The sequence below is a fragment of the Oncorhynchus nerka genome, linkage group LG9a (assembly GCF_034236695.1).
Source record: "Oncorhynchus nerka isolate Pitt River linkage group LG9a, Oner_Uvic_2.0, whole genome shotgun sequence".
NCBI lineage: Eukaryota > Metazoa > Chordata > Actinopteri > Salmoniformes > Salmonidae > Oncorhynchus > Oncorhynchus nerka.
The window spans coordinates 43,462,547-43,477,991 of record NC_088404.1 but is presented as its reverse complement, the minus strand read 5'-3'; the positions used below and the strand labels follow the sequence as shown (position 1 = coordinate 43,477,991).

The window sequence follows — 15,445 nt, the reverse complement described above, 5'->3', positions numbered from 1 at the left end:
CCCCCATAGAGACAGCCAGAGGTCCGGACAATAGGCCCTCCGATTTGACACACTGAACTCTATCAGAGAAGTAGTTGGTAAACCAGGCGAGGCAATCATTTGAGAAACCAAGGCTGTCGAGTCTGCCAATAAGAATGTGGTGATTGACAGAGTTGAAAGCCTTGGCCAGGTCGATGAATACGGCTGCACAGTAATGTCTCTTATCGATGGCGGTTATGATGTCGTTTAGGACCTTGAGCGTGGCTGAGGTGCACCCATGACCAGCTCTGAAACCAGATTGCATAGCGGAGAAGGTACGGTGGGATTCGAAATGGTCAATAATATGTTTGTTAACTTGGCTTTCGAAGACCTTAGAAAGACAGGGTAGGATAGATATAGGTCTGTAGCAGTTTGGGTCTTTTGAAGAGGGGGATGACCGCGGCAGCTTTCCAATCTTTGGGAATCTCAGACGATACGAAAGAGAGGTTGAACAGGCTAGTAATAGGAGTTGCAACAATTTCTGCAGGTAATTTTAGAAAGAGAGGGCCCAGATTGTCTAGCCCGGCTGATTTGTAGGGGTCCAGAGTTTGCAGCTCTTTCAGAACATTAGCTATCTGGATTTGGGTAAAGGACTAATGGTGGGGGCTTTGGCGGGTTGCTGTGGAGGGTGCCAGGCAGTTGACCGAGGTAGGAGTAGCCAGGTGGAAAGTATGGCCAGCCGTAGAGAAATGCTTATTGAAATTCTCAATTATAGTGGATTTATCGGTGGTGACAGTGTTTCCTAGCCTCAGAGCAGTGGGCAGCTGGGAGGAGGTGCTCTTATTCTCCATGGGCTTTACAGTGTCCCAGAAACTTTTTTAGTTAGTACTACATGATGCAAATTTCTGTTTGAAAAAGCTAGCCTTAGCTTTCCTAACTGCCTGTGTATATTTGTTCCTAACTTCCCTGAAAAGTTGCATATCACGGGGGCTAATCGATGCTAATGCAGAACGCCACAGGATGTTTTTGTGCTGGTCAAGGGCAGACAGGTCTGGAGTGAACCAAGGAAAATATCTATTCCTAGTTCTACATTTTTTTGAATGTGGCATGCTTATTTAAGATGGTGAGGAAGGCACTTTTAAAGAATAGCCAGGCATCATCTACTGACGGGATGAGGTCAATGTCATTCCAGGATACCCCGGCCAGGTCAATTAGAAAGGCCTGCTCGCAGAAGTGTTTTAAGAAGCGTTTGACAGTGATAAGTGGAGGCTGTTTGACCGCTGATCCATTACGGATGCAGGCAATGAGGCAGTGATCGCTGAGATCTTGATTGAAAACAGGTGTATTTGGAGGGTGAGTTAGTTAGGATTACATCTATGAGGGTGCCCGTGTTTACGGATTTGGAGCCGTACCTGGTAAATTCATTGATAATTTGTGTGAGATTGAGGACATCAAGCTTGGATTGTAAAGGTAGATATGACGTAGACGCAAAGAGTAAACATCATAGTGGGTCAATTTCTGCAACAACTAAGAGTGTTGAATCGCAAGGCTCCACTTCTACGCTATTTTGGTCCCGTGGCTACCACGCTCTAACAGCCTGAAGCAAACCCGTGCGCAGTGACTGTGTCTTGCATCTGGTTTATTTCAATATCTGCGGTGCTGCTGGTGGCAATGTCATTTCGCTGAGTCCACCTTTAAATGTATCAAGGACAAAATGACATGTATTTAAGTATTTTTTTTATTTATTGTTGTATGGTTGACCGAAACATTAGTGATCTAAATATATATGGGGCGGCAGGGTAGCCTAGTGATTAGGGCGTTGGACCAGTAACCGGAAGGTTGTAAACTCAAACCCCCGAGCTGACAAGGTACAAATCTGTCGTGTTGCCCCTGAACAGGCAGTTAACCCACTGTTCCTAGGCCGTCATTGAAAATACGATTTTTTTTCTTAATTGACTTGCCTAGTTAAATAAAGGTAAAAAAAAATATATATATATATATATATATATATATATATATATATATATATATATATATATATATATATACTTTAAGGTTTGTGTTATTTTACATTTTTTATGTTTAGCTCACATAATATAATACAAAAATATGCATTAAGGTGTCTGTAATATAATAAATGCATTTCTATAGCTTCCAAAATATTTTTCTCAACGGTGGATGGAGGCACGCTGGCTTTAACACAGCGCCCCCTATATGTCATCTAGTGTAAATATAAATCATTGGTCCCGACAAACTACCATCTGCATCATGATGACTTGCACGCTAACGGAATGGTGCGTGGATCGTGAACATGCAGAAAAATGGATACGTGAGATGAGTAGATATTCATGTTCAAATGATTGCCAATATGTTTTCCACATTTCTTTGCAGAAAGATCATCAATTCGAGGCAATTGATGTCAGGTCAGAACCGACTATTATTGCATGATATCAGTCATAAAAACAGCAACAATGTTGCGACAGAGACAAGGAGCAACAATATTGCGTTTGTTGAACGCTGCCTCGTAATCTACAAGGTGGGGGTGGCTCATGTGCAATTTATTTTAAAGCCTAATAATTCACTATGCAAATTGCTTCCCTGCCTTGACAGTAAAATGAATGAACATTTGTTTTTTACTACCTTTGTCATTTTTACATTTATGAAGATTATAGCAATGCTTGCAAGTTGCAACAAGACAATCTCTGCTTTTTGTTTCAGATAGAGAAGTTGATGTGGATATCTTGATGTGCCTTTTCAACTTTGTCTGATGTACTGATGACACCATCAACACAGAGGCTGAGATGTCTGCAGCAGAACCAGAGGCCTGTGCCCTCTCCTCTTCTTCACTTGATGTGGAAGAGAAATGTCAGTACTATGGCAATTCTAGCTCTGATCCTCCCACTGAACCACATCCAGACATGGACATGTTCTGGTACACATTCATATTAAACCTATATCTCTAAATCTCCAGATATTCCCATGATTTCATTGTTATTGACTGAATATGTTGATGTCATTTTGTCACTGCAGCTGTCACAGTGTCCAGGATTCCTTACTGAGCTCTGACAGCCGCTTCACAAACTATAGAGGGATTCTCAACTGGATCATTATCCTTCTGGTGAGTCATTCTCTCTGGATACTAAATGTGATCAAGTTCTATACGCTATGCAGGGAAAGAGAAGAGACCAATATTGTTTTATTTTGTGTGTTGTTTTTTCAGATCTTGACCCATGCTCACCTGTTCCTGGATAACTTTATACAGTGAGTACACACACGGACACACACTCAATTAGCAATTAATGTGTTTTCTTTTTTCTCTGACATACCCTCTTCTGAACAGACATGGCTTCTTGATTGACTTGACGAAAGTCTTGGAGCACCTTATGGAGGACCATTACAACTGGCCATCTGTCAACCTCATACTGGGTGAGGCTTTGTCACCACTGCACTGTTGTCAGCTTAACCAACTGCACATGAATATACTGTTAATGAATTTGAGTAATAAACTCACTCATCCTTCATGCTTCTCTCACCTTTGCAGCTGCCAATATGTTTGCTATTTCTGCTCTGCTACTTGAGAGGTGTCTGGATAAGGTGAGACAGTTCTACCCTTGGCTTTTCAAATAAGAGAGGCTAGGCTATGTGAACTGTCTCACAAAGGTTGATATGTGGGTGTTGATTCTAGGGAACACTATCCCCAAGTGCAGGGCACTGTTTACACCTGGGGAACCTGGGATTACTAACACTTTTCCCTGCTGTCATCATTCTATATGATACTTCAATATCAACAGGTAAATACCGCAAGTATGATCTGCACAGATATTGACCTGTACCTGAAATTCCAGGTTGTTATGGCTCCATTGCAATAGAGTATATTTAGCTTTGTGTGGATGTGCAACCTCAATTTAAGATGATGACTCACCCTGTCTGGTGAAACTGTTTCACTATCTGCCTATCAGGGGGAGCATATTTCTCACTCTGGACCTACACTGTTCTTGGGCTCAAGCTTTATTCTTACCAAGAAACCAACAGTTGGTATCGTCAGGGGTCTGTTCCATCTCCAGGTATGTTAGTGGGAACCGTTTTGTTTTTCCTTCGTGGCTGCAGTTACCGCTGGTTGATTTCCTGCAGTTATCACTAATTGTAATTACTGCTTAGGCTGAAGATAATTCCTCTGTTTGGGATTTCTGGTGTGGTGAATATCTGCATCTGTTTTCCAGGAACGGATAAGTGTGTATTACATGAGACAAAAAAACATCTAGAACACCTAAATATTAAAGGTGAGAACGGTCACACTTTCTCACGCGTAATGGCTTGTGCACAATTTCTGCCTGTCTAGTTGTAGACTAAGAACACATAGACAGTTAATGACATGGACTGTTCTCTCTGTCAGACCTTTACTACTTTCTCCTGGCGCCCACTTTATGCTACCAGCGAGACTTCCCCTTCACACCGAGGGTCCGTATCAACGTTCTTTGTAAGACACTGATAGAAATGGTGAGATAAACCTCACTCACACAATACCTATCCTGTGTAATTATAATGTTAAATGTTAATATGCATTGATTATCCACCATCTTATTTTGGGCCTCTACATTCAGGTGGTCCTTACTCAAATTATTGTGGGAGTTGTGCAGCAGGTGATATGTTTTAACTTCTAGGTTTGGTATTCAATGATCCTTCTGTTTGCAAGTTTATCCATCTATCTAGAATTAATTTGAAATTTATCTTTGTTACCCATTGTAATTCTATTCCATGCGTACCTTTTTTGTTTTCCTATCAGTGGATTGAACCCATCTTCCAGAGATCAGAAAACTCCTTCTCTGTGAGTGAAAGCAATATCCCCTTTTCATCAAAAATGTAATGATATAATAATCTCACATTATTTCCTCTGACTTTTCCTTTCCTCTAGAATATGGACATCACTACCAGGGTGGAGCACTTGATGGAGCTTGTGGTAAGCATGTGTGTTTTAGGGTAGTGGAGCATTATTAGTATGTTTTGGTGGTATCAAACAATAGCCGTGTCAATAAAGAGGTGCAATTTCCTTTACAGGCTCCCAACCACTTCTTGTGGCTGATGTTCTCTTTCCTGTTTTCTCACTCCTACCTGAACTTCTGTGCTGAACTGTTGTGCTTTGGAGACCGCCATTTCTATGGGGATTGGTGGTCTGTTATATCCTAATCTTTCATTTTGGATGATCCACTTGTATGTGTTTGTGTAATAGAGTAACATATGTTTAATAGATTCATATTTTCATCTGCAGGAATGCTAAAACACTCAAATGTTTTTGGGGGAATTGGAATATTCCTCTTCATAAGTGGTGCTACAGGTAGTAGTGACCCTTGACACCTAAGTAGACTTTTCCCATTCTCTCTCAGAAGAGATATGGACTGTGTGTGTAAAACTAACTTCTATCACTTTTTATCCCTCGCTATCTCTGTCTCTTTCTCTTTACATAAAGACACTTGTATACACCACTACTGAAAAAGAGGGTGTCACAAAAGCAAGCAGATCTGCTGGTCTTCCTGATGTCAGCTGCCCTTTGCGAGGTAGGACTGGTCATAGTAGGACTGGTTGTTGTTGTTATTATGGTGTAGATGGGTGAGTACAATCAGTTCAGTTATCCTGTGCGAAATAATGATTAGTTGCTAACTGCTTAAAGCTGTCCCCTGTGCTACTATGAGACAATCTATGGTAATGGGTAATGTATTTACATTCAGTTTTTTGTTCCTTGCAGTATGTCATTGCTCTGCCCTTACACAGCTGTCGTCTATGGATCTTCTTCATGATGATCTTTGAGGTGAGGGAAACTGAAATACCATCAAGTATATACTGTATGTGTTTATGCAGTGTGTGTGAACATGCATGTTAACTCCTCCCTCTTTTTCCCTGTCCCAGCTCCTGGTAGATGTTTACCTTGGAGACTATTTCAAGGGTAACTATGGCAATGGGCTGGTGTGGCTGTGCTTTCTACTGGGTCCTCCCCTGGCTATGATGACCTATTTCCATGACCACTACATGAGTCACCATGGCCAACATCCTCCTGGACTGTCCGTTGCTGAGTGTTTGTCATGATCACTGTCGTATACACAATTGGATATAGCACTTTCGGATACCTTTGATAAGACTTATGTCCAGCAATGGACCATTTGTAGGGATAGTCGGCATATCAGACAAATTGTTCCCATTTTTGTTGAAAAACTCAAGAAATTAACACCTTCACAGCTATTCATAATGCTTTTGAATTTGAACAATCTGTGGATACGTCATGTAATGATATGACTCAACCTCACATGAAAGATATGGCTGCTTATTCACTGTATATCAACATATGGTTTTGGTTCACCCAATGTTACTGTAAGCTTATGGATTATAGCCAACTTATTTCAGACAACATTAACTGCTGGGTGAAAACTATTGGTGAACCACAACATGTTGAATTTAAGCACTGTTTGAAATATGTAGCTTCCAATTGTTGTTACTCAGTATGGGGAAATGTGCTTTAAATAAACAGCATTTGAAGCTTTGTTATCTTTGGTTTATTAAAGGGGCAGTCAGCAGTTGCTACATACATTTTTGAACTTGTAAATTAATGAAATGTACCCATTGATTCTTGAAGAATATAACTTATAAAATATAACTTATAAATGCCTCATGAGCTTAGTTCAACTGTACCCCATCAGAACCGAAAATATAAGCTTGTTTTACTCCAATATTTGTAAACAAAGTAAATGTAAAAAATAAACTATTTAGCATCAAAACATGGTTACATCTATAATGTTGATATCATGGATGGTCAATCCTTGCATCCATAGCTCTCTATGAATTTATTTGAACGTGGTTACATTTCTCCATCCCCATCCCTCAGTTATGTACCAAAACGAGTGGGGATACAGCGTTAACTGCTGTAAAGCCGTCAGATACAGTACATGTGTTTCATGTTGTGAACCACAATTCAATGCGCTGGCCATTAATGAGAATCACGTGACCCCGTCATTGAGGCAGGCGGAAATGAAAGTTAACTAGCTAGTTGAACCAGCGGACCACAGCTAAAAAAGGTAATTACGCTATAATTAACAAAATACGTTACCAACAATGTCAAGTAATATAGTATTGTTTAATACATTTCTTAAATAGTACACATATCCATCTACGTTTACGAGAAAATGTGACAATTATCTTGTCCTTATGCCGACAACAAAGCTGTTCGCTAGCTTGCTAGGAGCTATCATCAATCTTCCGTGTTTTGTTTTTGAGTGCAGGATATTTAAATACGGAGCCAATGAGCCAATTTGAGTTACTGATATGTAGCTACAGTTAATCGATACGTTTAGCGAGCTAGTAGTTTGCAGCACATGCGATGTCTCACCTTGGAACTAGTTCGCTACATCTCTTACAGGCAGTAAATGTTGTTGATCTCGTCTTGTCGATTTCGTTGGGTTACGCTGTTTACTAGTAACGTTAGATAGCTACGGCTAACCGATCCGCTAGCTATATGCTTTCATAGTCGACATCAGTGATGAAATTACAAGGTGATTCACAAGGACTCGGCCACGACCCAAGTTATTGGCTAAGAGATAGCAAACCTTATCAGACTAACTAACCGTCTCTTTGCTGATGTATGTGATAGCTAGCATGGAGTTTGCTATGCTGGACGGAGGACGTGTATTTTAAGACGTGATAACACCCAGATATGAGTCGAAACTATTCGAGTTACTACTGTCTACTATGCTAGCTAGATATGTAGAGGAAATACAATCCACTGCCAGTTGTCGTTGTGCCAGACAGTTCTTTCCAAGGTGGTGAAGCTAAGGTGCCCAGATAGCTAGTATATGATCATTTGGCTGTAGTAGTGTAGATGGCATTGGCATGATATTGTTGGCTAGTTCATGTCTGTTGTAAGGATTCACTGAGACATGCTATTTTACTATGTATGTTGTTGTTTACGTTGTGGATGGTACACAGGGGAAATGCAGAACTCATTGTTTTGAATTGCAGTCTGTGATTTAGGCCTACTTTACAGTTTGCGTTCATGTCGGTTATGTGTTTTCTGATTGTGCCTGTGTGTGTGTCTCAGGGCTGTGATGTCATGGCAGCTGCCAGCGTGACAAGACCTGGCAATGTCCAGACCACAGAAAAATCACAGTTGACCTTGAAAGGTAATAATCAATATGAAACTTTTAATTCCTCTCATCTATCACCTTCTATTGTAACCTACTCTAATACTCATCCTCCTCTTCCCTATGTATGTCTGACAATTTCTCTCCTGCCAACCACCCCCAGCTCTTTTCATCATCCATTGTTATTCCAGTTTCCCATTTGCTCTCCCTGCCATTTATTCCCTCCATTTTGCTTTCTTTTCCCTCAGTGAATTGTTCATGAACTACTAATATGTCACTCATCACTCGCTCCCCCTCTCGTATAATATCAGATAAAACAGGTTTAATTCACCTTGACAGTTTAAAACTATTGGAAGATTTCTGGTCTATTGAAAAGATACAGCAGTAGCCTAACAGTTATTCGGCGCATATTTTCCTTAGCGGATATATAATTAAGTTCACTCTGACAAGGATAGGCAGACAGTTGTGACATTTCGAAGGCCAAGTAATATGGAACAATCAACAACTAATTTATTAACAGAACATGCAATCCAAGGGGCAATATCCACCTAGTTTTGCATGTATCAGCTAGAGGGCGATATTTGCATTTTTGTGTTTTCTTGCCATACATACAGTTACAAATGCAGAGTAGCTGTAATAAGAATGTTTTAATGGTTGATCAGAGTTCGGTGTACCACAGTCATTCAAATGGTCTCTTTTTGTCATATGCATATATGTTCATCAATTGTTATTTTTTTTCTTGCCGTAGTGGTCTCAGCAAAGCCTCAGTCACCTAAGCTGCCCACCCGTTCCAGACTCAGCTCTTTTGTGGAGGTGACTGCCGATGGCCTGACTAGTGAAACCAAGAAAACAGGAAAACGCACTGGACACCTTGAGTTACAGTGGAACGAGGACCTCACCCTGTGAGCAACCCCCCCCCCCCCCCCCACCTTCTCTCAATTCTGACACAACATGCCAATGCTATGCCGCTGTCCAGTAATACCACATGAATGTGTAATGTAGGTTTTTCTGTCTGTGTAACTGATTTTGACTTGTGTGTTGTGTAGGAATGTGACGCCTCAGAGCCACTTAGATCTGAAGTTGTGGAGCTGCCACACCTTGAGGAAGGAGTTGCTGGGAAGTGCCACCATTGACCTGCTTGACACCCTGCGTACACATGATGGCAAGAGTAAGACCATAAAAGTGTATTTTTAAAGTTGTTTTAATTTTTATGTAGGCATATGTTATTGGATTGTTAATAGGATTCCTAGTCATGCAACTAAAGTAGTATTTCCAGTTGAAAATATTTGGGGTTATCCTCTTCAGAAATGAAAGATCAAATTTACACTTGTGAAACAGACTCCCTCAGGATGTGTTTTTATACAAACATGTAAGAAGAAGAGAGAAAGAACTTTGGTTGCCTTTACGCAATTGATAGAGCACATATTATCATCTCTTACTCGCCCTAATCCTTCATTTTCTTTCTCCTTCATTTTCTCTTTCTTCACACTCTCCTCCATCTATCCCTCCCTCCATTACACACTCCCCACTTTCCCTCCAGTGGAGAATCTGCAGCTCAGTCTGGTCTTGCAGACAGAGAACAAAGGCTCAGTTGTAGCAGGAGGCGAGCTGAACGTCTGTCTGGACGGCCTGGTTGTTGATCTGGGATCTTTGCCCAATGGCAGCACAGCAACAGACAGTGAGTCCCGCCTTACAACCCACATTCACACACACACACGTTAACACTTACAAAAAAGTATACACTATTCTTAATGCAAACAAAATGCTCCCACACACACTTTCACTCTTTCTTGCATTTTCTCTCTCTCTTGGTCTCTGGTATATATTCACACTCATTACATTTAGTGACATGTTTGTGGTTACTTATATTTGTTCTTTTTCAGACTCCACCCAAACGAAAAGTGGGGCTCATTTGGAAAAAGCCAAAGAGTTTTTACTTTGAAAGTGTGGTGGTCTCAAATGTGATGGAATATGAGTTTTTTGAGCCATCTTTGCTCGTGTGCAAGTTTGCACACAGTCTTTCATGGGTTTTGGCAGTCTTTCACATGTTTTGAAACATGTGGACAGAAATACTGGGGAGGACTATCTCTGTTTGACCACTTTCCACACTTTCTTGTAGGCCTAGTTGATACTCTTGCTTAACATTCACTAGGCCTATAACTTGTGGACACACTAACAGAATTAGATTTCAACAACAGTAACGGACCTGTCAATAGTTGACTACACGTATCCAAACAAGGGGTGGAAAAAGAGCCCAAACAGCAGACAAACTTGTCAGACAAAGATTGGGCTTTTGACAAAGATTGGGCTTTCCTCTAGAATAGTTTTTAATGAATAACAACCCATTAAACTTATTTATAGGGGTTGCTTGAGTTTCCCAGTTCATGCGTCTCCCATCTTTGTATAAAACAACACACAAGCCTTTTCATACTGAATCACAGAGCCAGAGTGTTTCCTAGTGAATGAGCACCGCACAAGTCAGGGTTGGGTCTCTGAGCATATGGTTCATAAATGTGTCTCTGTGTGTGTTTTATACATATCTAAATATGTGTGCATGAACATTAATATTGTTCTTAAAGCGATGAATAAGCTTCACATCCTCTGTTCCTTTTGGATCTGTTACATTGGTGTTCTCCAAGCACTGTTTCACACACGCACAACATCATCACGCACAGCCATGCACACTTACGCACATGCTTGGGAGTACTTATGTGTAATTTGTTTCTCAGACTTGCGTAATTGAGTCTTATTTCTGTGAGCTGTGCAGGACAATCAACTCCTGTGATCCAGGACTGGGGGGGATAGGTGTATTAAGGCAATGAAATGTGCTTTCTGATGTCATAATGGTCTTGTTTGTTGGGGACGGTTGTTAGTGAATAGAGGTCTTGAGTGTGCCCTCTGAGGTCCGATTTTTTTTTTTTGGGGGGGGTGTTTTTTCGGGGATGTATGAAGGTCTGGAGTGTGTGCTCTCTGGCAGGTTGGTGTATAAAGGTTCAAGTGTGTGCCCTGTTGCTGGGGGAAGGTATATTAAGACCCTCTGTGTTCTCTCTGAAGGCAGCTCTGTTACTTTAGTGTTTTAAATCATTTCCCCTGGCAGATTTTCATTTGACACGCTGACACACACTGCCACCATAAACAGGCCTTTGTGCTGCAGCCAGTAAAAAAACACTTAGACCAGACAGTACTCACCTTTATGTACAGTGGGGTCTGAAATAGACACCCGTGATAAAGATGAGCAAAAACTTACTGAATAAAATGCATATTTAAAATACTGAGCTACATGTAACTGCCAAAATAAAGGATACACCAACATAGTGTTTTAATAGCGTGTTAGGCCATCATGAGCCAGAACAGCTTCAATGCATCTTGGCATAGATTCTACAAGGGTCTGGAACTCTATTGGAGGGATGCAACACCATTCTTCCATGAGGTGTTTTGTTGATGGGGGTGGAAAACACTTGTCTGAGGGGCGGCTCCAAAATCTCCTATAAGTGTTAAATCCGGCTGTGATCTGGTGACTGAGATGGCATATGGTTTACATCGTTTTTGTACTCATCAAACCAATCAGTGACCACTCGTGCCCTATGGATTGGGGCATAGTCATGGTAGCCAGAATAATGGCCTGGCAAGCATTTTTATACATGACCCTAAGCATAATGGAGTCTTATGATAGGGAAACATTTAGATTTCTGCCTAAATAGACATACCCAAGCATACATTATTTTCATGAGATGGCTATAAACAATTATTGGTAATGTTGCATCGTTTTAGAAAGATCGGGAACTCACCTTTTTCAAGTAGTAGGGCTTGGAATGACTAAGATGCTTTCTAAATATAGTAGCAATCAAATAATTAACAACTTACGATAAGGTTTCACATTTCTTATAACTGTAAAATAAATATGATCATACTTAGTGACAGTACAATATTGGCACTTTCATACAACTGACAAAATATCATTTTCTCCTTAACATCCACTGAGTGGTGCAGAGACACCATTCACATGTGTGCAGACTCGTTACAACTTCAGCTTTAAGCACAAAGTGATTCTGTCCGTCTGTGAGAAAGTGGTCTTGTTTCAATGCTATGAAATGATTTAGTATTACTTCATGTTGAGAGCTCTAAACCTTCCTGTAGGTTTTCACCCCAACCCCAGTTGTAACTAACCTGGTTCAGTTTATCAACCAACTAATTATTAGAATCAGGTGTGCTAGATTAGGGTTGGAGCGAAACCCTACAGGACAGTAGTTCCCCCATGAACAGGGTTGGAGAGCTCTGCGCAAGACTGTCAGATGGGGCTTACTGCCACTATAAGGCACGGGAACCACAGAGTGCTTTATACAATGCATTCGGAAAGTATTCAGACCCCTTCCCATTTTCCACATTTTGTTACGTTACAAACATATTCTAAAATGTATTACCCCATAATGATAAAGCAAAAACAGGTTTTTAGAAATCTTTGCAAATCTATTAAAAACAGAAATCCCTATTTACATAGTATTCAGACCCTTTGCTATGAGACTCAAAATTGGGCTCAGGTGCATCCTGTTTCCATTGCTGATCCTTGAGATGTTTCTACAACTTGATTGGAGTCTACCCGTGGTAAATTCAATTGATTGGACATGATTTGGAAAGGCACACATCTGTCTATATAAGGTCCAACAGTTGACGGTGCCTGTCAGAGTAAAAACCAAGCCCTGAGGTTGAAGGAATTGTCCATATAGCGCGGAGACAGGATTGTGTCGAGGTACAGATCTGGGGAAGGGTACCTAAACATTTGTGCAGCATTGAAGGTCCCCAAGAACACATTGGACTCTCATTCTTAAATGGAAGAAGTTTGGAACCCCCAATACTCTTCCTAGAGCTGGCTGCCTGGCCAACCTGAGCAATCGGGGGAGAAGGGTCTTGGTCAGGGAGGTGACCAAGAACACGATGGTCACTCTGACAGAGCCCCAGAGTTCCTCTGTGGAGATGGGAGAATCTTCCTCAGACTGGGGCGAAGGTTCACCTTTCAACAGGACAACGAACTTAAGCACACACCCAAGACAATGCAGGAGTGGCATCAGCACAAGTGTCTGAATGTCCTTGAGTGGCCCAGCCAGAGCCCGGACTTGATGTGTAGTTACACTCCCCATCCAACCTGACAGAGCTTGAGAGGATCTGCAGAAAAGAATGGGAGAAACTCCCCAAATACATTTGTGCCAAGCTTGTAGCATCACACCCAAGAAGACCTGGACTGTAATCGCTGCCAAAGGTGCTTCAACAAAGTACTGAGTAAATGGTCTGAATTCTTATGTAAATGTGATTTCAGTTTTTCAGCAGAAATGTGTAAAAACCTGTTTTTGTTTCATCCTTATGGGGTATTGTGTGTAGATTGATGAGTGGGAATGTAATACATTTTAGAATAAGGCTGTAATGTAACAAAATGTGGATAAAGTCAAGTTGTCTGAATACTTTCCGAATACACTGAACACCAAAATGTCAGTTGGAACTGGTCCAGAACCACTCATAGTCCCCCATATGGGGGACTTAACATTTTAAGACTCAGTAACCACACTTTCAAAACACTTTGTAACCCTCATTTACTTAAGTGTTTCCATTATTTTGGCAGTTGCCTGAATATTGAGACATTATACTATTACTATATTTTATACTAATACAATTGCTCAGAGAAAGAGAATTTGTTTAACAGGTAATACTTTTTTCTCTCAAAGGTTGGGGTCAAAATCAATGACACCAATACCTTTCAATTCCTCACCTTATGAGGATAATGGCACTGAACCTTTTCCTAAACTGTTTAATGAGTTGGAGAACACGTCGGGAGGGATCTTGGACAATTCCTCCATACAGAATCCTTCCAGATCCTTGATATCCATCGTCTGCACTTTTGGACTGCCCTCTTCAATTCAAACCACATGTTTTTAATGGGGTTCAAGTTCGGCGACCGAGATGGCCATTGCAAAATGTTGATTTTTGTGGCCAATTAACAATTTCTTTCTGGATTTTGAAGTGTCCTTGGGGCTATTGCCTTGCATGAAGATTCACTTGCGGCCAAGTTTCAGCCTCCTGGTAGAGGTAACAAGGTTTTATGGCTAAAATGTCCCGGTACTGGGTAAAGTTCATGATGCTGTTGACCTAAACAAGGGCCACAGGATCAGTGGAAGCAAAATAGCCCCATAACATCAAAGATCCACCACCACATTTTAAAGTAGATATGGGGTTATTTTCTGCTCGTGCGTTCTGCTGGTGTGCGAGGCCAAAGAGCTCTATTTTCATGTATGGGGTAATAGTCTAAGATCCCTCCAAATGTGTTCTCCAACTCTTAATATATACATATTTCTTTAAATGGTCAGTGTCGTTAATTAAGGTGAGGTATTGAAAACAGGGGTGTCAATTTTGACCCCTGCCTTATTTAGGAAAATTAATAGTTAAAATCTTTCTCTGAGCAATTGTATTAGTAATATCCCCCAGAAAATGTTTTTTTATACAATATAGCTCAGTATTTTAATTATTTATTTTATACAGTCATTTTTTCTCATCTTTATCAAGGGTGTCAATCATTTCGGATCCCACTATATATAATGGAAACACCAGGCTGAATCGCATCCGGCTGTGATTGGGAGTCCCACGGGGCGGCTCACAATTGGCCCAGTGTTGTCCAGATTTGGCCGGGGTAGGCCGTCCATTGTAAATAAGAATTTGTTCTTAACCTGTCTAGGACTGGGGAACCCCTCGCCAACAGCCAATGAAATTGCAGGGCGCCAAATACAAATCAACAGATCTCAAATCAAATTTCTCAAACCTACAAGTATTAGGCACCATTTTAAAGATAAAATTCTCATTAAAACCTTTACTGACTCACCATCCCGCATGCGGGAGCGTAATCATTGCCTGAAACTAATTAGCATAACGCAACGGACATAAATATCCCTAGAAAATATTCCTATTCATGAAAATCACAAATGAAATATATTGAGACACAGCTTAGCCTTTTGTTAATCACCCTGTCATCTCAGATTTTCAAAATATGCTTTACAGCCAAAGCTAGACAAGCATTTTTGTAAGTTTATCGATAGCCTAGCAATAGTATTTTGTCCATCTAGCAGCAGGTAACTTGGTCACGGAAATCAGAAAATCGATTAAATCGTTTACCTTTGATGAGCTTCGGATGTTTTCACTCACGAGACTCCCAGGTAGATAGCCAATGTTAATTTTTTCCCAAAATATTATTTTTGTAGGCAAAATAGCTCCGTTTGTTCTTCACGTTTGGCTGAGAAATCGCCCGGAAATTGCAGTCACGAAAACGGCGAAAAATATTCCAAATTAGCTCCATAATATCGACAGAAACATGGCAAACATTGTTT

At 40.8% G+C, this 15,445-nt stretch overlaps 2 protein-coding genes across 7 annotated transcripts in view; both read left to right on the top strand.

The window, feature by feature from the left end:
- The first annotated feature begins 1,207 nt into the window (after positions 1-1,207).
- LOC115134358 (diacylglycerol O-acyltransferase 1-like) lies at positions 1,208-6,488 on the top strand. Of its 4 annotated transcripts, none has more exons than XM_029668225.2 (19): positions 1,208-1,311; positions 2,350-2,494; positions 2,677-2,890; positions 2,989-3,076; positions 3,179-3,219; positions 3,299-3,384; positions 3,500-3,552; positions 3,644-3,749; positions 3,918-4,022; positions 4,179-4,238; positions 4,352-4,455; positions 4,560-4,598; positions 4,742-4,783; positions 4,871-4,915; positions 5,014-5,126; positions 5,225-5,290; positions 5,423-5,510; positions 5,699-5,761; positions 5,860-6,488. In XM_029668225.2, exons 3-19 carry the CDS (start codon positions 2,760-2,762, stop codon positions 6,034-6,036), a joined length of 1,407 nt encoding a protein of 468 aa, XP_029524085.1. In that variant the 5' UTR covers positions 1,208-1,311; positions 2,350-2,494; positions 2,677-2,759; the 3' UTR covers positions 6,037-6,488. The 4 variants fall into 4 exon arrangements, with proteins under 4 accessions (XP_029524085.1, XP_029524087.1, XP_029524086.1 ...); XM_029668227.2 differs by lacking the exon at positions 1,208-1,311 and adding an exon at positions 1,326-1,373; XM_029668226.2 differs by lacking the exon at positions 1,208-1,311 and adding an exon at positions 1,344-1,428.
- Positions 6,489-6,928: 440 nt separating this feature from the next.
- LOC115134357 (NEDD4-like E3 ubiquitin-protein ligase WWP2) overlaps positions 6,929-15,445 on the top strand; it is a 49,365-nt gene continuing 40,848 nt past the window's right edge. For all 3 annotated transcript variants that reach the window (XM_029668221.2, XM_029668222.2, XM_029668220.2), the window contains exons 1-5: positions 6,929-7,019; positions 8,039-8,120; positions 8,830-8,983; positions 9,128-9,249; positions 9,622-9,759. In XM_029668221.2, coding sequence (XP_029524081.1) covers positions 8,051-8,120; positions 8,830-8,983; positions 9,128-9,249; positions 9,622-9,759 — 484 coding nt within the window. In that variant the 5' untranslated portion in view covers positions 6,929-7,019; positions 8,039-8,050. The remainder of the gene's footprint in view (positions 7,020-8,038; positions 8,121-8,829; positions 8,984-9,127; positions 9,250-9,621; positions 9,760-15,445) is intronic.